This window comes from Protopterus annectens, chromosome 8.part1, assembly GCF_019279795.1.
Source record: "Protopterus annectens isolate FY-2018-M chromosome 8.part1, PAN1.0, whole genome shotgun sequence".
NCBI classification, from domain to species: Eukaryota; Metazoa; Chordata; order Ceratodontiformes; family Protopteridae; genus Protopterus; species Protopterus annectens.
Genome location: NC_056742.1, coordinates 95,649,603 through 95,672,756, shown reverse-complemented (window position 1 = coordinate 95,672,756; position 23,154 = coordinate 95,649,603). Strand labels below are relative to the sequence as shown.

At 42.1% G+C, this 23,154-nt stretch overlaps 1 protein-coding gene across 1 annotated transcript in view; it reads right to left on the bottom strand.

The window, feature by feature from the left end:
• The window catches only part of PIEZO1 (piezo type mechanosensitive ion channel component 1), a 3,550,337-nt gene that overhangs the window by 682,000 nt on the left and 2,845,183 nt on the right, over positions 1-23,154 (bottom strand). The window contains exon 35 of the mRNA XM_044081575.1: positions 6,248-6,506. Coding sequence (XP_043937510.1) covers positions 6,248-6,506 — 259 coding nt within the window. The remainder of the gene's footprint in view (positions 1-6,247; positions 6,507-23,154) is intronic.

The window sequence follows — 23,154 nt, the reverse complement described above, 5'->3', positions numbered from 1 at the left end:
AAAGGTGTGGAATGAGTTATAGCCTGGTAGCACAGGAGTGCTTTCTGCTGCTTTAAACCAGGTCTCTGTTACAGCACAAATGTCGATGTTCTCCATTTTGAGGAGTGCTTCGAAAGCAAGTGAATCTTGATTCTAGCATTGAGAAGCATGACCTTCAGATTATATATATTTATAGCTGTTACGGTGGTAATTTGGTCTTGAGAAAATCACATAAAAAAGGCACTATAGATGTGGCAAGAGCATTAGCCAGTATCCAGAAACCCAGGGGTGGCAGATGCAGGCCATCTCTGGCAAAGCATCGAGATCTGCCAATCATGTCATCCCAAGAAGATAGATACTGGATCCCCTTAGAATGACACCTGAAACTTAGCCAATTGTTGAAGTCAATCATTTTCTGCTTGTACTGCAGTATCATTTTGGGCGACGGTAGGCTGCTGCTCAGGGCTAGGGTCATACCTGCCTGGGCCACATAATCCGGGGGCTCCTCCATGTCTCTTTTCATGTAGTCTAGGGAGGTTCAGGTCATTCACACCCACATGGACAGTGACAAAGTCATATTTGTACTTGTTGTAGAGTGACCTGAGTGCATGTGTTATGTGTTGGATTCTGGCACCTATTAGACAGCTGACTGTTGCCTTCTCCTTAATCAACGTAGTGAGTGGGACATCAGCATGCCTCACTATCAAGTCACCTATGATTAGTGTATTGGGCAAGCTGTTTTGCCTTAGCGGCTTAGGTTGAGGAACACACTGTGTAGGTGAGCTACGTGTCTTGTGGTTTGTGCTGTGTTGTGGTGGTTGAGTGCATTTCTGCCTTGGTGGTCTCTGCTGTTTGGGTAGATTTCTAATGACAACCTATGCGAAGGTGGGTGCATGGTTTGTGTTTTTATGTGAGAGCTGTGCTGGTGGGTGTTCTGGAGGGCTATGTGTTGCATGTGGTCTGTTGCAGGTGTTGACCTTTTCCTCTTGACCAGCTATTCCTGTCTTGGCTTGAGAGAGCATGGCTTCCAGTTTGGATATATAAGTGCATCTCTCACAAGTTTGAGTGTTGGGAGGTAAGAGGAGAGGGTTGTCTGTGTACATCAGGCAGTTGCTACACTGCCTCACAATGCCCACGTTCACCAGGTTCATAGGAGAAAGCACAGGAAACTGACCTTTAGACATGCCAAGAGGGATGGTCATTATTGCTAAGTACTGGAGTTGTTTCCTTATTTACTCCTTTTACAGGAAAAATGTCACTCAAGGTGTCTGAGTCTGTACAGAGAACTGCCAAGCACTTGAGGGGAAACTAATATGTAGACCATGAAAATTTAAGGATGAAGTATTTAGACAGATATTCTGAAGTTAGAAAGAAATCAAGCAGTACTTACTGAAAAATAAATCATTAGCTTGTCAAGAATGATGAAAAGAGGGGAGTCACATGAATGGCTACTACTAATGCTGGTCTCAGCACAGCTTCACTCTGTTGGGATACAATACTCCTTTGCTTCTTCTCTCACCAGAAGCAAAATGTTAGCACCAATCCCAAGAAGAGAAGAAGGCCACAGCCTGTTTGGTGATTCACAGTCTTGTCCTAGATGATGCACGGGTCTGCAGGCTTGTAGCCTTTTTTTTTTGGTAAATGCCTCGAATAGCAACCAGACCAATCAGATACGTTAAGCACGGACATTCACTCTCCAAACAGAAAGAGTCAGGAATCAATGCACTCTGTTCCTACTCTCACCAGGATCAGAATATAAGCACAGATTCCAAGCTGTCACCTATAAAGCAGTTAATAAGCTTTCTGGTGATCACCAGTCTCCAGGAAATAATGTAATTGCATTCCTTCCCCCAGGAGAGGAAAGAAGCACTAATCCCAAGATGACTACTGAGAGGCAGAATGTGGGCTCTCCAATAACTGGTAGTCTTGCAGTAGATGCTTAAAGGTAAGATGAAAAAAAAGGTTTATCCTAAACACTACAGTATGCACTAGAGGAGTTAGATGTGAATGTAGGTAACTTAAGTTTTACCTGTCTAAAAGTTAAGTTTTAGTGGAGAGTCACTATTTTTTAAAACAGCAAGATAGATTGAAAGGGGGTGGTCACTTTTGTATTCTGGTACTATGGAATACAGTAGGATGGCAAATAAATTTAAAAACTTGAAGGGGAGTGATTTCACAAAATGATAACTTTGTGTTTACTCACACCAGCCAGTAAAAGCAGAGAGGAAAAGAGATATATGGCCAAATTAACATAAGGGGCAGGCAACTAGAAAGACTGTAGTGTTTAAAAACACAACAGTAACCAGGTGGGAGGGTAGGTTGTATGAACCACCTTGCCTTCATCCACACCTCTGCTGACTGACTCAAAAAAGGGTAGGTCATGCCTGCTCGACTGACTCAAAGAAGTTGAGCAGGCATGACCTACCCTTTTTAAAACCAATCTGCATGGGATCCAGAGTTGGGAGATTCCCTATATCCTTGTTTATTAGGTCCATGATGATACATTCCACAGTTTTGCATATCAGACTTGTCAGGCTAATGGGGCGATAGTTCCTAGAGTCTGCAGTCTCTCCTCCTCCTTTGTGGAGAGGGATGACTGTAGCAGTGTGCCACTCAGTAGGGACAAAGTCTGAGGTGAGGCTGTGATTGAACAGGGCACACAGGTGACTCTGTAGTTCATGTAGAACACAGCCAGGGATATTGTCAGGTCCCACAGAAGCTGTTTTCTTGGCCTTGGACAGTGTTGTTTTAACCTGTGCAGCAGTAATACTGGTTGCCCACGAATCTACTGGTATTATAATTGGTCCTTTAGGGGGAGGGGTAAAGTTGGCACTGAATCTGTCGGCCAGTATATTGGCAATATTTGTTGGCTGGGTATAAGAGGTACCATTGTGCAGTAGCTCAGAGCAAATCTGGGTATTGCTGTGGAGATTCTTTATACAACTATAGAAGGCCTTGTGGTGGTCTTTACTATCTGCTGCAATTATGTTTTCATAGCTAGCTTTAGAGGATTTGATGAGGGATCTCAACTTTTTGCTGAGGCTGATAGGGGAGATTTTCCAGTCTTGGGACTTCACCTTATTCCGCATCAGTTTCCTCCTTCTGTTGTAGAGTTTGTTTATGGCAGGGGATCACCAGATTGGCTTCCTTTTTTTGGAGTAGAATGTCTTGGTTCTATTGGGTATAGCGAGATCCATGCATTTGTGTACATGTTTGTACAGTGCATTGTGTATGATTCGGCGGTCGTTCAACTAGTCTCCATTTGCATGGGTGCCGTGAAGTTAGCCACCTCTGTTTTTAGGAGCCCAAAGTTAGCTTTGGAGAAGTTTTTCATGGTGGTTACCTTTGCGGGGGGGGGGGGGGGATTTCCAAGGCGATTAGTTTGTGGTCGAATCTAACCAGGGAGGAGCTGACTACTGCTGTAGAGCAATGGTCGCCCATGTTATGTTGCTACGTCTAGTGGGGGTAAGAATGAGCTGGTCCAGGGCATTGGAATTTATGAACTCCAGGAAACGTTGGGCAAGTGTATTAGTGCATGAGTAGTGCCCCCGGCAAACCCCATGTGGGGGGCAAGCCCCTCACACCCCCTGCTACTTATATATATATCAACTCCAAGATTGCACTTCACTACACTAAGTGCAATCTTGGAGCTGATATATTTAAGTAGCAGGGTGTGTGTGTGTGTGTGTGTGTGTGGGGGGGTGCAGCCCCCCATATAGGGGGTGCCGTGGGGTTTGCCCCCCTGTTTACACTTCGTGGAAAGTGCTATGATTTATGTTGTTTAAACTCAGTATCTGTATATGTGTTTTCAGTGTTTTGAAGTTTCAGTGTTTAGGTCATCTATATTACGAAGTTTTCTCATTTTCAGTGTTTTGAGTTTATCAGTGTTATGAAGTGAATCCATACATATATATATATATATATATATATATATATATATATATATTTATTTATTTGTTTGTTTATACAAGTACAGGCACATTATGCAGACACACACACTATATATATAAATAATTATTAATTGCTGACAGGATTGCTCAAAACACAGAATAATCTCACTGGTGGTTATATTCATCATCATCTTAAATAGTCTAACCACACTGATTGCAGATGTAAATCAGCAAGTTAAATTTGCAATCAACAAAGAAGAAACAAAAAAGGAGCTTTTATATGGTGGTGGGGTTGGCGGTGGATTTCATTGGTTACACATCTATGAAGAACGGGAAAAATCTTGAATTACATAATGGTCGATCTCCTGAAGTTTGATCATTACATAATTCACCAAAGAATGCTTCCAACATTTAAACACTCAATAAATTAGTGCAACTACAAATCACATAACACTCAAACACATATACATGATAAGCATATGTTAGGTGTATGCCTCTGTATGTGTACATATTAGACACAGATACACAAACACACAATATACACAAAGAGAAGAGAGTTCAGTAAGTTGCAAAATGCCACCTGTAAACTGCTGCCACTGTTTGAAATGTACTTGCTACAGTACAGACTAGCAGGAATATGTACTTCAGGACAGTGATATCACTAAGTACTAAGTTGTATTCAACATGGGTCCAGGGAAGTAAATAGTGTGGGAAGAAATAGCCAGGGAATTGTTATGGCAAGGCTTGTATAGGCCCTAGGGCTGATAGCCTAGTACCAACCTATGAACCTATGAAATAAAAGACTTTTAGGCAGGAATGCATAATAAGGCAAAAAAGGCCACACATTTACTGAAATGCACTTCTAACTCTTATGCACTAGGAGATGTCAGCGTGTCTAGCTTTCCCCTTTCAGCTGTCTATTGCAGCAAACTGACATATACACACTTATCTACATGTGTGTGACTGATAAACTGCACATAATATTTATTCATCCCTTATGTATAGGCAAATTTTGCTAGTACTATATGTACTATCTATCCACATAAATATATGGAATGCAGTTGTGTAAGAATTTACAACAGATGTCCTACTGATTCCTGATGCAGTATTTCACTACTGGTTTATTTATTGACATTTAATTAGTGTGTAATCTCACCGATGTAACCTCACATCTGACCAGCTTACCAAAATCAAAACCTTTTACATTGTCATTTGTTCAGTGTATGACCTAAGCCCATAGGTAAGGGACAAATAAACAGACATAGAAGTATAAGTCATTCAAACTATCTGAGCCAAGAGACCTGAAGACACCTGAGGAAAAGAGTATAAACTAAATAAAGACAGTTAAGAGAAGGGGAGGAGAACAGGAAACTGGTCTTTCCTCAGTCCACAGAAGCAAAGGTCTAAATATATGAGCAGGGGAAGGGATGTAATATTGCAACAGTGATCAGTAGGCCATCTACTGTTATGGTAAGTTCTTATACAACTGTACTATGTTCTTCCTTAAAATCACTGTTGCAGTACCCCAATACCGATTCCAAAAGCTTATTAATTAGAGAGCATGGACAGACCAGAGATAGGGGGATCTGTCAACCAATCCTGAAAGAACAAGTCTAGAAAAGAAAGTTCTAGATATAGAAAAAGCCGCTACTCTGGATAGTCTTGTGATGATGCGAAGTATTTTACTGCTGTCCCCCTTACCCATGCATCTGAGGCATCACCAGGAATCTGTATATAATCCATGTGCTGCAGGAAGAGGTACCCAGACTGCCAACCAAAGCCAAGCTGGAGGTCACTAAAATCCTGCACAACCAGAGGTGCTATCTTTGCCTTTCTTTCATGACTGCATGACTGAGTACAGTACTGCACATGCTTAGCATGCAACTCCTACAGATGCACTGCTACATGGTGCCCAGCAATGTCAATATGGTCACAGTTTTCATGGCAGTTCATTAAGTCTAGTTCTTAGTCATGTTAACTCTCTGTGTATAACTTCTCAGATTCTGCCCATGAATATTAACAGCATATGTCATTTTGCCATAGTGGAAAGTCAACCAGGAAACATAGGTTATATTTAGACAATGTTGTAAATATTACTACTAAAATGCCCTTCACTATAAAAAGTTATAAATTTTTTTAAGATTTCAGTGATTAGGAGGTTACAGCTGTTGGGCTCCCTACCAGCTGCTAACAACTTCTTTAGCCATAGTTAATTTCATACTACTATCTACATCAAATATACTTAAATTGCAGTTAACTAAAAGCAATGTTCAGAAAACTGTAGTTCCACTCCATTTGTCTTAATGTTTGATTAGTAACATACTAAATAAATGACAGAATAACCAAGCAAAGGGACAAACATGCTTAGGCAACAGTACCTCTGTGTAGACAATGGCGGTCATCCAGAAACGTTTACTTGGACGGGGAATGGAAAGCATGGCCCAAAGAAAGATGAGGATTGGGAGGACCACAGAAATTACCGAAGCTGTCACCATGTTGTTGAGAACAATGATGAAATAGCACACTAGATCCGAATGTGCAGCTACCAGGTGATAGACAGCAAACAGCAACTTGAGGAAGCGGTTCTGGTTCTGATAAAACTTCTCCGACTCTTCCAGTTCATCAACGAAGACAATTCTTTAAAATGATGGGGAAAAAGGAAAAGAAAAAAAAAAAAACAAAATAAAACAAAAGCAGTTTTCTTAGCTTAGATATCTTAAAGTTTTTTCTGCAGTCACAACTCAGGAATTCTGAATGAATCTGTATGTTCAGCTACAAACATCATCAATTTTATTTTACTTACCAATTAAATCTCTTACAGTTGCTACAATCTTAGATGCAAGCAATAAATCAAAATGGTACGAGTCTGTAGTGAATTAGTGTAAGCTTTTGCACAATAATGCAGTATAATATACCTCTCTGCAACATAGAAAATCTCATTCACTCACAATATATCTGCTGAGTAGAATGCTTTCTGGCAGCTTTAGTCACTTAATTGGTAATATATTTCTTTGAACTGTATAGCTCACATTTAAAATGCTGATTCTGAAATCACCCACATCAGTACTTCAGATAAGCAGTGTCTCATAGTTATTGTTACTATTTGCCAGCTTGTTATTTTCTAAGCTGTTATAGTTTGAAAAAGATTGCTAATAAACTGACAACTGCATTTACTTACTACACTGGGTGCCAAAACATGAAAGGGTATAACTTGAAATTAAGCAGAGCTAGGTTGTTAGCATGGAAGGCAATGGTGCTGAATTTCCCTTCACTTTCTCATGTCATTTGGCTTTATGACATGAAGAGGTAGATCTCATTTCTGCAGGATCACTTTATATGTTACTGTAGCCCTTTGGAACATTTGGTATCTACCTGGGGATGTGATTTGGTGTTGTCCATTTTATAATATAAACTTATCTCATATTCTTGGGGCTACAAGAAAAAGGGAAGATCTGCGATGCATAACCAACCCCCTGCAGTGTCACCATCTGGAATCTAACATACTCTGCATGCACTTACTTAAGTCATAGAGGTCCATAAAGGGACAAAACTATCATGTTCCCATTGGAGCAAGGGAAAAAAAGGACCAAATCTAAACTACCTTCCACTGAAAGAGAAACAGGGCCTGCTTGTTTGAAGAGTAGTCTGGGTTTGTTGCAGGAGCTCTGCAAAGAATACCTGCTCACTTCTTTATAAAGACTACCTAAAAATTATCAGCTATTCTGTCAAGACTGCACTGAGAATTTAGTTGTAGATAGAAATGGTTCTCCCAGCTATAGTGAACCCGAAGATCAAACTTCTTATGCATAGTCAGTCACCTGGAAAGCTTGCTGCATGATGTTAGAATCCCTTCTCTCTTTCTTTTTTTTTTTAAACACCTTTATTGAATTATCAGTTGTGACACAGGCACACTTACATACAAGTAATCAAACTTTATTAACAAGTTAAAATCAACAAACATCATGTTTCACATATATTGCTATATATATAATGTAACGTAAGCAATATTACATAAATTATTCATTTCCTGCCCCCTTTTTTAAGCAAGAAACATCTTTATTAAACCATCACTTACAATAAAACAATCATATATTTATACAAATGAAAACAAATCACACCCACACAATCCTAGTTGCAAGCATTTTACATCACAAACCATACTGACACACTCTCAGATGCAGGCATTATACATATTTTACAATCTACCCAATCATTTTCAGTCAAATATTACAAAACTCATTTAAGTCCAGCCTTCTTTTAAACCTCATTTCCCCCCTGTATGCATTGTTCCCACAATTCCCATTTTTTTTCCGATGTAGTTTGCTCCTACCTTTTTCGAAAGATTTCAATTCCAGCTGTTTTATCTCTGTTACTATATTCACTACTTCTAATATAGCTGGTTTAGCTTCTGATTTCCATTTTCTAGTAAATGCTTTTATTGGCAGCCACCATAATTAGAGACAGCAAGGCCTTACCACGGCTAGGCAATTCTCATTCTGTATCATAGCTCAGAAAAATCATCTCCCTAGTCACGCCAATCTGCCCACCCAGCATTTCTGACAGTGCATCCCGCAGGGAATCCTTAAAGTATGCCAACTCACTGCACTCCCAGAAAATATGTTCCCAATTACCACTTTCTTCCCAGTCACACATCCAACATTTGCTATCCACCTGAGGAAAAATTCTCTGGAGTCTACTTGGGGTATAAAAATATCTATGTAAACATTTTTAAGCAAAAATCCTAAATCTTCTAGATTTTGTTGCATATTCGGGAGATATACATATATCCTCCCATTGCTTCTTTGTGAATTGCTTATATATATCATCCAATATTTTATATGCTCCACTAATTATTCCTTTTTTAATGGCAGCTTCTGTTCTAGATTCTACTACAAACTCTGCCAGTGCTGGTATTTCATTGTGGACCCCATATTTCTATTTGCCTATACGCTGATATCAATCCTTGATAGGGAAAGCAATCTCTAACTTGCAGTCCAAATAAATTCTTGGCATCTTTACATTATATAGGTTCATAGGTAGGTACTAGGCTATCGGCACTAGGGTCCATACAAGCCTAGCCAAAAAATGTACCCTGGCTTTCGCCACCCAAGAAAATTATTTTCCTGTGCCCCTGTCGAGCAGAGCCACAGAAGTGATCCCCGGCGTGAATTTCCCATTTCCCATCCAATCATCAAGATTTTTCTTGAAGAGTGCTAATGAGGAGCTCTGTTTGACATAGATAGGTAGTCTGTTCCAGAGTATGGGAAGTCTCTGGGACAGGAATCTATCCCTCCAGCATGTTCTGTTTATTGTGGTGACAAGGTTAAGGTCCCTAGAGCGTGTAGCTTGGAGGGATTGGGATTTCTTTAAGTGGAGCATGTCCAACAGCTCTGGGTTTGACATAGCTTTGTATGTTAGGCAGAGATCACCCCTGAGTAGGTGATATGCGATGGAGTAAAGCTGTAGTTTTTTGAGACGGTCTGCATAGGGCATCTGTTTGAGGCCGGTAATCCTCTTTGTGAGGTATTTCTGTGGTCTTTCCAGTTGTTGTAGATGTTTCGTGAGGTACATACCAAAAGGGGCGTTGTACTCTATAATGGGTCTAATGAGTGATGAGTAGAGGGGAACAATGACCTCTTTTTTTCTGGATGAGATTTCCTGACCACTGTGGTGATGTGATTATCAAAGGAGAGACTACTGTCCACCTGTGTCCCAAGGTCTCATCACATTTTCGGCATTAAGTAGACTACCAGCTATGGGGTAGTTCATGGGTACATAGTTTTTACCAAAGGGGATGACAATACACTTTTTGGCATGGAGCTTCAGGCCATGGCTTTGACACCAGGTATCTGTCTCAGTGAGGCCCTTTTGTAGTTTCTCCACATCGTTAGGAGTTTTGATTATGGCTCCTAGTTTGCAGTCATCTGCAAACTTTGTTAGCCAAAGACCTTCTGTGTTGGCCTGCACTTCAGAGAAGTAGATACCAAACAGGAGAGGACCCAGGACTGAACCCTGTGGTACTCCACTTGCCACTGGTCTGATGTCGGATTTGGAATCCGCTACTTTATAGTGTGGGTTCTGTCCGTGAGCCAGCTGGCAACCCATCTTGTGACATAGGGATTTATACCTAGTTTAGTGAGGTTATCTATAATTCCAGAGTGGGGGATGGTGTTGAAAGCCTTGGCGAGATCTAGATAAGCTGTGTGAACCATTTTACCCTCATCTATGGCTTTGGTGACTGCTTCAAAGAAGTCAATCAGGTTTAGGAGACATGATCTGCCTTTTACAAATCCAAACTGAGTAGGGTCTAGAGTTTGGAGATTACCAATGTCTTTGTTTATGAGTTCCACGATGATACGTTCCATGGCCTTGCAGACCAGGCTCGTCAGGCTAATGGGGTGGTAGTTCCTGGGGTCCGTTGTGGCTCCCCCTTTGTGGAGTGGGATAACTGTTGTGGTGCGCCATTCAATGGGTACAAAGCCTGAGGTGAGGCTATGATTGAACATGGTACTTAGGTAGGGTGCCAGTTCATTCTGTAGTTCGTGTAGAACGCAGCCTGGGATATTGTCAGGTCCCATGGATGCTGCGTTCTTGGCTTTGGAGAGTGTGATTTTTACCTGTGCAGCCATGATTATAGGAACTTTGCATTCTTCTGGTATATCACCTTTCCCTCTCTAGTTATTTGCTCCCAATACATTGGTTCTTTTTCTTTTCTCCAATAAATTCCAGACCCATGTTGCCTACTGAGAATCCCCCCTCTTTTTAAGACAAGGCCTCCTCTACTTCTTCGGATACTAGAGAGGGCTAAAGAAGAGGGAGGAGACAGCCAAGGGGTGTCACAAGAGCATTCTAAGGCAATCAGTGTGCATTTCCTTCCTCTGTTTGTTCAAAGGCTTAGACAATAAGACACCAAGCAGACTGATGCAACAGATTACATGCTGGAACTTAAGGGTACTCATTCAGTCATGCAGTTCCTTCTTGAAAGAATGGATTAATGGGCTGAAGTCTTTGACCAGGGCATGGGAAGCTAAACTATTAAGGACAACAACCCAGAGTGGTACATCTAGAATGCCCTGCTACAGCATAGTATTAAAAATGTTAGCCTGAAACACATAATTCCGGTCAGAAACTTTCTTATATTTGCTTCCTTTGCTCACAGCATCAGAAATGTTGAAATTACAATGACATTGCACAAAGAAGTTAGGTGCTGCACCAAAGTCCAGCTTACGATATAAAGCCAAAACGAAACAAAGAACGTCGCTGGACACTGCTGCTCCTTATTAAAACGTTTATTCAGTACAAACAGAGTCAATAAAAATGGTAAGCGCTTTCGGGACTACTCCCTTCCTCAGACAAAATTACACATGCAAACAATACTCCATTTAAAAAACAACTCACCCAATAAAATTCAAGTAAAATTCAATAAAAGACCCGCCTATTCTGAAGTGTGGGCCTTATTGGTACTGCTTCATTCAAGTCAGGTGCTCTTGTAGCCATTAATTCAACAATCCACTTTGATTCTGATAATTCAGTTTTATGCTTCAAATCGCCCCCCCTATTGGTAAGCCTAATGTTAACAACAGCCCTAAACAAAAACTGTGTGTGGAAACTCTTCTATATGCCTACTGAGTGCATTATGTGGATCTTTATTCCTGATACTTGACATATGTTGAAAGATCCTAGTTTTAAACATTTGATTTGTCTTTCCCACATAAAAACAAGGGCAGTGTTCACATTCTGCCAGGTAAACCAAATCAGTGGTGTTGCACGTTGCCTTACCTTTTAAAATAAACTGCCTACCAGTTACAGGGTGAGTGAATACTGAATTCTTGTTGTTAATATGGCCACAAGCTTTACATCTCCTGCAGGGTACTGTCCCTGCCGAAATTAGGGAGACTGGTCCACTGTTAAAGGGTTTTTCTCCACATAGTATATCTTTAAGGTTTTTATTCCGTCTATACCTAAAACAGGGTCCTGGTCCTACTACATTGTGCAAATTCACATCACTGGTCAAAATATTCCAGTTTTTTCTGACAATATGGCATATGTCCCCTATATTACTACTATATGTGAAAGACACCTGTGGTGTTTTAAATGTTGTAGTCCTGTCCCTTAATTCACTTTCAACTATACCCGTACGTTTTAACCAAGGTCGATATTTATTACACCTATAGCCCTTACTGTCACTAATAACTTTATTAACCTTCGTGCTCTGATACCCCCTGTCTTGCAGGCAACCTTTAAGTGTCACTAACTCTTTCTCAAAATCTTCATCATCTAAACAGATCCTGGAGATCCTACTGACCTGTCCTTGCACTATGTTAGAGTACGTATATCGTGGATGCATGCTATCATATGGGAGTAAACTATTTTTCCAACATTCCTTTTTAAACAACTTAGATTTAAAGCCTGCCCCTTCTTGTATTATATTCACATCCAAAAAGTCTATACATTCTGTAGAGGCTTTCATGGTGAATCTAAAGAATGTGGTCGTGGAATGTAGATGGTCTACAAATAGTTGCAATGTATCTAAACTCCCATCCCATAAGATAAAAACGTCATCCACGAAACGTACATACATTTTCAAATTACTTCACCAAGTCTCATTATTCAATACAAATACTTTCTCCCATTGTGATAGTACAAGGTTAGCATACGTGTTAGCACAGGGGGTGCCCATGGCCACCCCCTGTGCCTGTCTATACATAGAATCACCCCCTATAAAAACATTATTCTCCAAAACTAAACCTAACAATGTTTTCACTAAACTAATCTTGTCACCTGTAGCCCCTGAATCCAACATGAGGGTGCCTACATTCTCTATGCCATAACTGTTATCTATTACTGTAAATAAATTGTTAACATCTAATGTGACCATCAACAATTTAGTACTATTGTATGTGCCTTTCTCAACATTACCTAATTTTCTCAAAAAGTCTCCCGTGTCCTTCAATATGTTGTCCACACTATCTACATAGGGTCTAAGATGATGTTCCACCCATATCGAAATGTTCTCAGTCACCCACCCCCTCCCCGAAACTATCGGTCTAAGGGGTGGGTTCTCCAGAGATTTATGTATCTTTGGGAGGGCTTTAAAAATAGGAGTTATAGCATTTTCTATCCATAAGAAGTCAAGCACCTCATCATTAATTTTCATGTCAAAATGTAGGGCTTTCAGAGCTATATGAACCCTATCAACCACTCTTTTCACTCCCAAGGGATTGATGCATATGTATGTTTTTTCATCTGATAAAAGTTGCTTCAACCTACAGTTGTACCAATTTGCATCAAGGACGACCACCGCCCCTCCCTTGTCTGCTGGCTTTATTATAATTTCCCTATTTTTGCTTAAATTATCCAAACTTTCCTTCTGCTTCTGTGTCAAATTATAAAATTTGCTGAAGCTGCCTTGCTTAAAGTACTCTATAAGATCATTCTCACAGCTTCTAAGAAACAAGTTCATAGTGGGCGTGAGTGGGGGGACATAAACACTAGGTTTCTTTAGGGTTAAACTGTAATCATTCTGTGAACCATACAACATCCTTAAGGTTAGATTACGACAAAATAGCATGACATCCATCATAACCTCATTAAAAACACTGTTGTTACTGGGTATAAACGTTAACCCTCTGTTCAAAACCATCAATTCTTCTTCATTCAAGACATAGCTAGATAAATTATAAACAATACCATGATACAAGCTATAGTCAGTCAGTCCAATAACTTCCTTTTCCTGTCCGCCACTCGATCTTTGCTCGAAGATCTCTTCCATGCCCCCTTCTTTTTCACGGGGGCGGGCAACATTTCCAAAAAATGTTGCTTTCCCCGCTGCTCCTTCGGTCGTGCTCCCATAGCTCCTGTGGTATTACCCTCTTGCTGTAATCCCGCTGAAGTAGTCGCTATGGCGGGAATTCTATTCTGGGCATCAGAAGACTGCGTGGAAATGGTGTTACCAATAATCATTGTAGGTTCCTCGTATTTATCTGGGTTATGCGTCGACACATCTAGTTGTGGTTCCATAGTAACAGATGTCAGCTTAACTGAAGGCATAACACCCCTCACACATCCATTTTTCTCTGCATTTGATGGTGTTTCAATCAATCGTGTTTGCTGTTCTTCAACAGCACTCGCCCGTCGGTTCATTCGAACTTGCTGGTTCACTCTAGCTTGTTGACGTATATTCTCCCCTCTACGTGAATTGTCATTGGCTGGCGTATCTCGAAACCTGGGCCATATGAAGATATTCCCATTCGAGAAATCTTCGTAATCTCTTTTTATTTTGCCCAATTTCTGTTTCTTAATTCTTTCATCACTGGCCATAAAGGTAACATACAACTGATTAATGCGTTCTGTGCTCCTATAATCTGTGTAGTTACCTTCTAGCCTGTGTTGAAGTTCCGTTATCTCTCTCTTAAGGCTCTCAACTTCTGGGGTGAAATGTTCAACTAAAAGTTCCATATACTTGAAACTCGTACTCAGATTCAATGTTTGCCATTTTGCTAAGAGATCTGGATAACGATCTCCTTGCGATGGCATGCATAGAATTCTCATCCCCCTAGGGACAATACCATACTCTATGCATGCTTCAAAATGGAAATTCTGCCATTGCAGACGCTGCAGTTTATTAACTTTATATGACAAGTCTCTCATCAAGTCATCAAGTGTTCTGTCTACCGGCATAGGTGTTTGGTGCACTGTGGTGCCATCTCTCTGATGTTCAAACCCCAAATTCAAAAGCGGATTAGCCTTCTCTGAGTATATATCGTAACTCCAGTTAACAGTGGACCAGTCTCCCTAATTTCGGCAGGGACAGTACCCTGCAGGAGATGTAAAGCTTGTGGCCATATTAACAACAAGAATTCAGTATTCACTCACCCTATAACTGGTAGGCAGTTTATTTTAAAAGGTAAGGCAACGTGCAACACCACTGATTTGGTTTACCTGGCAGAATGTGAACACTGCCCTTGTTTTTATGTGGGAAAGACAAATCAAATGTTTAAAACTAGGATCTTTCAACATATGTCAAGTATCAGGAATAAAGATCCACATAATGCACTCAGTAGGCATATAGAAGAGTTTCCCACACACAGTTTTTTGTTTAGGGCTGTTGTTAACATTAGGCTTACCAATAGGGGGGGCGATTTGAAGCATAAAACTGAATTATCAGAATCAAAGTGGATTGTTGAATTAATGGCTACAAGAGCACCTGGCTTGAATGAAGCAGTACCAATAAGGCCCACACTTCAGAATAGGCGGGTCTTTTATTGAATTTTATTGGGTGAGTTGTTTTTTAAATGGAGTATTGTTTGCATGTGTAATTTTGTCTGAGGAAGGGAGTAGTCCCGAAAGCGCCTACCATTTTTATTGACTCTGTTTGTACTGAATAAACGTTTTAATAAGGAGCAGCAGTGTCCAGCGACATTCTTTGTTTCGAAATTACAATGACATATGAAAGTTACTGGGGAAACAATCTTAAGGATCTTCTCCAGAAACTCACTGCCCTAGGAATTAGAGTTTTCTGTCTGTTTTTTTTTTTTTTTCAAAGCCTGATCAACAAGGGAGATCTGAACTAGGACAGGCAAGTGAAGAACCAGAGGTCCATACTGGCAAAGAAAGGACAGTTGTGTACACTTACCATAAATGTAGATGTTCGAGTGTCTTCACTGTTGTAGTCATCACATTTGGGTTATCCCTGCTGGGGTAGCCCTCAGCCAGCCTGAATACCAGAGACTTAGTATTTCTGAGTCGGTTGCTGTTTCTTGAAGAGTGACGTCAGGTCGTCAGTGGTATGAAGGAAGGCAGCCGATGCCATTACATCAGTTTTTCTTGCCCTAACCCATCAGGAGCCCCCAAAAATAGGAGGACAGGCTCTGGTAACAGGACCCCACCAGTGGAAAAAAATACCAATATGTCCCTTGTAAGGAAAGGAGAACAACAAGGAAGGAGGGTAACAAAAAGAAAAAAGGGGGAAGGAGGGAGGGAAACCAGGACTGCAACAGTGAAGACACTCGAACATCTATATTTATGGTAAGTGTACACAACTGTACTACATTCTTAGTGTTTTCCTGTTGCAGTCATCACATTTGGGTAGATTCCCAAAGCTGAGGATATGGGTGGAGGCAGTCAAGGAAGGTAGGGGCTGGCTAGCATGCCCTGCAAGACTGCAGAGGCAAAACCAGCCCTGGAGTTAGAAGAAAGAGGCATGTGGTAATGTTTGGTGAAGGTGTGAACAGATGTCCAGGTGGCAGCCTCCAGGATGTCCCTGGTGGGGACTCCTCTGAGGAATGCTGCAAAGGTGGAGGTTGCTCTGGTGGTGTGGGTCCTGACCCCCTTGGAGGGAGGCTTTCCATGCTGTTTGTAGCAGAAATGGATGCAGTGTGCTATCCATTTGGAAATGGTTTGTTTGGAAATGGCTTTGCCCTCTGTCCATGAAGCAAAGCTAACCAGCAGTTGATCAGATTTTCTGAAGGGTTTAGTCTTGTCCAGATAGTATCTGAGCTTTATGCACATCTAGGGAGTGCAGAATTCTTTCCCCTTTGTTTTGTGGGTTAGGAAAGAAGGTGGTCAAATGGATGGACTGGTTGAGAGCCACACTGGATATCACCTTGGGCATGAAGGATAGATTAGTTCGGAGGGATAACCTGTCTGCATGGAAGATGATTAAGGGTTCCACAGCCATGAGTGCTTGCAGCACAGATACTCTTTGGGCTGAAGTGATAGCCAGGAGGAAGGCTGTCTTTCAGGAGAGAAATTTTAGCTCTGCAGAAAAAGCTGGTTTGAATGGAGGCAAGGTGAGCTTTTCCAAGACAAAGTTAAGGTCCCAAACTGGTGCCCTTCTGGGGGGCCTCAAGTTGTTAGCCCCGCTGAGGAACTGCTTGATCAGAGGGTGTGAAAAAAGAGGCTGCTCAGTGGGAAAATGAGCAGAGGCATGCATTTTTATAGAGGAGAAAGAGAGACCATTGTGTAGAAAGTCAGCTAAGTAATCCAGGATGAGAGGGATGGAGGGCTGTATTGGCCCCCTTAGCCTGGATCCAGGTGCAGAACCTTTTCCATTTATCTGCATAAGACTTTCTGGTGCTAGGGTGCCTGGCCTCTCAGATAACATCCACAAGATGTTTACTGAGGAGGGCAGATTGGTCAGGTGTCAGGTTATAAGCCAAGCTGCCAAATTGAGTGTCTATAATTGGGAGTGCATGAATTCCCCTTCCCTCTGGGTTAGGAGGTTGGGAATCTGAGGAAGATTCCATGGGGGCAGTGGGGACAGGCTGCGCAGCAAGGGGTACCAGTGCTGTCTGGGCTAGTCTGGAGCTATGAGAATGATCCTTGGTTTTTCCTCCCTTATTTTGATCAGTACCTTGGGAATAAGAGGTAGGGGAGGAAAGGCATAGAACAAGAGGTTTACCCAGGGGAAGGACAGGGCATCTACTTTCCATGCCATGCAGTGATGCTCCCTGGTGCAGAATTTGCTGAGCTGATGGTTGGTGTGGGAAGCAAAGAGGTCGACCTCCGGGTTTCCCCAGTTCTGAGTTATAAGTAAGGAGGTGTCTCTGTTGAGCTGCCACTCCTGGGGGTCCAACACTTTTCTGCTTAATTGGTCTGCCAGGGAGTTGAGAGAGCCTGGCAAGTATTGTGCTAACAGGTGTAGATGCATGGAAGAGGCTGTGAACCAAAGGGTCATGGTCAGCCTGCAAAGCGGATGAGTGAGTCTCTCCCTGTTTGTTGATGTACCACATTACTGTGTGATAACTGGACCCATCCAAGGTAGAGTCTGTTTTGATCAGGAGAACCCCTGGAGAGAGAAGGGGTTTGAAAGCTATCAAGGCCTGCTGCACAGCCATCATCTCTTTTAGAACGATGTGCAGGGGGAGTTGTTGGGGGCTTCCATTGGCCCTGTATGCACCTGTCATCCAGGTGTGCACCCCAAGCGTAGTCTGAGGAGTCTGTGGTGAGGGTCTGTGTGGCGGGGTGTGGTGAGAAGGGCACACCCTTGTTGTGGAAGCAGGCTGTTGCCCACCAAAGAAATTCATCCCTCAGGCAAGGAATACTAAGTAAAACGAGTTTCCAGATTTTGAAAGTGTTGGCACCAAAGGGTCTTTAGGTACCATTAAGTGTCCTCATATGCACTCTGGCATATGGAATGAGTAGTATGCAAGATGCCATGAACTCCAGGGCTTGGAAGATTTCCCTTGCAGAAAGCTGGGGCCCTGGTGGCCAGTTAAGAGAAGTAAACTGATAGGAAACTTTGTTTCTCTGGTGTCAGGCATGCCATCTGGGATGCTGTGTTCAGATTTGCTCCCAGGAAGATAATCCTTTTCTTGGGTACCTGTTTGGATTTCTTTTCATTGATTGTTTACCCTAAGGAGGTTAGTAGGTTCTTTACAAAGGCCAGGTCTTTGAGCAGCTTTTCCTGGCTGTCTGCCTGAATAAGGCAGTCGTCTAAGTAGGGGGTAAATTTGAATATTTCTTTGTCTGCAAAAAGCAATGGCCGGAGCCAGGCATTTTGTGAAAACTCTGGGAGCAGTAGATAAGCCAAAGGGAAGTGCAGAGAACTGAAAGTGTTGAGATCCTGCCCTGAAGCTAAGATATTTTCTTCAGGACTCCCTGATGGGAATATGGGAGGTAGGCCTCTTTTCGGTCCAGGGTGACTAGCCAAGCGTCCTTGGACAGCATGGGTAGCAGCTGCTGGAGGGCGAGCATTTTGAATTTTTGGATCACCAGGAAGGTGTTTAGAATGGATAGATCAAAAATGGGGTACCAGGTGCCCTCTTTTCTGGGTACCAGAAAAAGTCTGAAGTAGAAGCCTTGGTCTACCTGCTCTGCAGGAACATGTTCTACTGCTCCCAAGGAGAGCAGGGTATGGATTTGTTTTTGAGCCTCTGCCCACTGATTTGGTGGTAGATCTGGGAACCCTTTTGGGGTTGGAAAGGTGTGGAAAGAGAATTTGTACCCCTGAGTCACAATGTTCAGAACCCATTGGTCCTTGGTAATGGTGACCCAGGTGCTTGAGTAAAAGGAGAGTTTTCCTCCTAGGGGTATGTGATGGTGGCCAGAGGCGAGGTAGGGAGGGGGGAAGAGTCACTGTGAGTTTTTACCATAAGGGGGTGGCTTAGAACCCCCTGGTTTTGACATGGAGGCAATCCACTGCTTAGATCTCTGCTACCCATGGGACTACTGTCTTGGAGGTCGGTTTCCACGGAGCCTAGGCTGGCCCTGTTTACTAGGTGCAGGTAAGGACCAATGCTTGGAAGGAAAGTGCCTGCTGAACCTAGGGGGCTGTACCTGTAAGAAATCTTTAACAGTCTGCATAGATTTTGCCTTTTCTTCCATCTTTTTTAACACCTCTTCTGCTTTAGTACCAAATAAGTTATCTTTGTGCAAAAGTGCATCCAACAATTTTGATTTGACATGGTCTGGCAGAGGTTGTTCCTTAAGCCATGCATGTCTTCTAATGACAGATCCAGTGACTGCTGCCTTTCAAGAAGCTTCTAGGGCATCAAAACTTCAGTGCAAAGTGTGTTTAGTTACTTGACCAGCAGAGTGCATTAATTCCTGTAAATCTTTAGATTCTGCCCATGCAGGAAAGGAGGACATTTTTTGTTTAAGGAGTTCCAAGGTATGTTGCTGATATTTAAGCATATGGAACTGACAATTTAGTACCCTGATAGCAAGAGTAGCTGAGGTGTATACTTTTTTACCCCATCTGTCTAGTGCTCTGGAACCCCTGTCTGAGGAGGTCGGATTCTTAGCTGAAGTAGCTTTAACCCCTTTCGGGCCTTGAGTAATGACCTCAGGGTTCGCTGCTGGGTTAAGAGATACTTGTGAGAGTCAGGGACTCTGTAGTACCTGTCTGGCTTTCTGGGAGCAGGAGGGAGGGTGTCTGGATTCAAGGAAGACATCATCCACTACATCTAGGACTGGGGGATGGCTAAGTTCCTGTGCTGTAGAAGGTCCAGGAACTCTCTGAGTGTCTTTTTAGACTGTGGGTAGTCTTGACTCCCCCATTTGAAATGCTCCCTTAAAGTATGCAGGGCTTCTCCAAAGGAAAACTCCTCTAGGGGAGAAGCTGAAGGCATAGATTCCTCTGCATCAGAATCCTTGTATGTAGAGAGGGGCTGCATGTCTTCATAGTCAGATGCATCAGATTCATCTGACTCTTGTTCAGACAAAACTTCTGGAGACAGATCTCTTTTTCTTTTTGAGGGAGTGGCCTGGCTTCCACTAATCAGGATGATAAGTTCCTCTGCCATTCTAAGCATTTGTGACTGAGGCAAAGGAGCAGGCGCCAAAGAATGGCTGGAAGTCAGTTTCTTGGGGGTGGTTCGACCCCTGGGACTAAACAACTCGGTTGTTTTAAAAAGAACTGTAGCCGTGAAAGAAGGCGTTGGTTTATGTGTGGATTCTGTGTTGCAAAGGACTTCCTCAGAAGCCGGTGGCTGCACAGCAGCTCTGGACCCATCCAAGGTACAGATGACCACAGGATCCTTAGACAAAGAAGAGTTCTGTGGCATACCAGACTCGGAAAGGGTCTCGGCAGAGGCCTGCAAATTAACTGAAGTGGGCATCAGGGGCTGCGAAAGCGCCTCACTGAATTCCAGAGAACTGATGACCAGCTTGGCGGTAGCATCGTTGGAAGGTTTAGTCTTGTGCGGTCTGTCTCTACCTTTATCTTTATGTTTTTTCAGAAGGTCTGCTGTCAGATGGCTTATGGAAGCCATATCAGAATTCGAGGACTGTAAACAGAAATATCTGGCTACAATAAGGGCTCGACAATGAATATTTCTGGCATTAAAGCACAGAACAAACAGCGAGGGACATCGTGGTCTGGGCCTAAACAAGTGACGCAGTAGGAGAGGAAGTCCCGGTGTGGTATTTGCTTTCCACAGGCGAGACAATTATTAACATTTTCTGACATCAGTTAGTGTAAGAAAAAAGGATCCCCAACGGGGTACTTAGCTTTCGAAGACTTCAATTTTAATTCAGAAATGAAACTCAGGTAGCGGCCAACCGGCATTCATGCAAACTGTTTCTACTTCGGGATCCACAACAAGAAAGACTGATGTAAAGGCGTCAGCTGCCTTCCTTTAAACCACTGCTGACCAGATGTCAGTCTTCAAGCAACAGCAACTGACGCAGAAATACTAAGTCTCTCTTATTCAGGCTGGCCGAGGGCGACCCCAGCAGGGTTAACCCAAATGTGATGACTGCAACAGTGAAACACGAAGAACATCATTATAATCCTATTCACCTCAACCCAAACTGTGGACGCCTTATCCTGCAGCAATGTTTGACAACTGCTGTAGTTTTTGTGATATGCGATGGACTGCTTAGATCATACACTTTTAAGGATGTCACTATCCGCTTTTACGGCTTGTAGAGAATATCTACATTTTGCAGAGCATAAGGAACTTAACCTAGATGCTTCCAAGGAGCAAAAATGCATCCTACAAGAAAAGGGATTAATTTTTCACTTGAAACTACCTCAGCCACTTCAGAGGTGTAGCCAGAGGAGCAAAAGAAAAGTCCATAAACTAGATCATAAGCCCAGAGAAATTTTTCAATAGTAGTACCTTCAGAAAGGGAAGTCTCATTATCATTGTCTATCTCAGAAACAAGGACCTTAGAATTCCCTGCCTAGAAGAAAACTGATGGAAAGGAAGAGGCCTTTAAAATCTAGTTCTAGCAGGGGTAGTCTAAGCTCAAACAACACACGACATGACAAGTCAAGGGCAGGTGCAGACTGGGTGTCATGCTGAGACCCCCAAGACTCAGGATTGTGCACCCTTGAAGATGTGCTTGTTCAAGAGATGCCTGCATGGTATCAGTCCATGCTCTGTAAGGCTTGATTCCTGCACCCATGAGAAAAGATGCTATCAAAAATCAAACAAAGCAGCAACATCCATAGTGGGAACCGTCCACATAGGCTCATGTGGTACTGGAGGACTTATAAGAATCTTCTCTAACTCAACAAGGAAAAATTCCTTGACTTGTGAGGTGCCAGGAAAACATACTCCCAGAACCTGAGTTCAACCACTGAGCCTTCTCTGGAGGGCTTATTCACTATAAGCTAGCCAGACGCAGATAAGTGCCAGATGTTTCAGTGTAGAAAGATCACTGCTAATACACCAGGACATCCCCTAGGTAATTGACAGGGTTATACTTCTCATACTCCTTTATTTTGTTTCGGTCAGAGAAGGATGAGAACTCAATCTCTTGCTAGTAAGGGAGAATGATCAGCATGTGACTATCACAGGGAAACATTTTGTGAACGTAGCCTTTGGTAGATGGCTGACTTCTTGATTTTTGGTTTTATGTCTGCCCAATCTTGACTCAAGTTCATAGAATGGGCCTTTATAATGGCACTTGAGATGGTTGTATAATGAAACTTTGTATCTTCCTATGATGAAATGCAAAAATATAAAGACCAACAGATTTAAATTTAAACAAAACGGCAACTTAAATCATCATAAGTTCCAAAACTGTACAACATCACCAGGTCATTTTTTTTGTAAGAAGGCAGTGACCCCTTGCACCCTTCAATTTGAGGGCTCTGCCACTAAATCTGCAGTCTCTAAATATACTACCTTCAGGAGTGCACAAACTCAGAAAAAAGGAAAAAAAATTAACAATAAAAAGAAAACAATAGTTACGTATTTAACGTAACACTGTATCTTGATTCAGACTTTCAAGATGGCTGCACACTGATCATCAACTTAATTTCATCACTCTCAATGTGAAAAAAGAAAATGAGAAACAGCAGCCAGTGATACACTGCCTGGATGCCAGCAAAGAAATTTAGAGAACCTGAAAAAAAGTTAACCAGAAAAAGCGGAAAGAAAACATTGTTGGGGAAGAATTCTGCAGCTGTTCAGCAAAAAAACAATTCATGCTCAAGGCTTTGGTACAAGAGATAGCTTCCAGTAATTTAGAGGAAAAAAATTAGTCAAATGTGTTCAGAGTTGATTAAAATAAATGAAACATTGGAAGAGTATATCAACTCAAATAACAAAAGGCTGGAAAAAATAGAACACGCTATAAACAGCTACTCAGATCCATCCATCCACAACCCCTTTTTCTGATTTTTGCATAAAATCAGAGGTTGAAATGAAAAAAGGCCGTCTGAGAATGAGACTGCTCAAGAAAAGCTGTTTCAAAAAATGTTAGAGGATAGAGCATCCAAAGAAAACTTAAGATTTTTTGTTGTATCAGACAAAATGGAAGGAGCAGACTGCAGTAATTTTATGAAAGCACAAATAAGTAACTTAACTGGTATTCCACAGCAGGATTT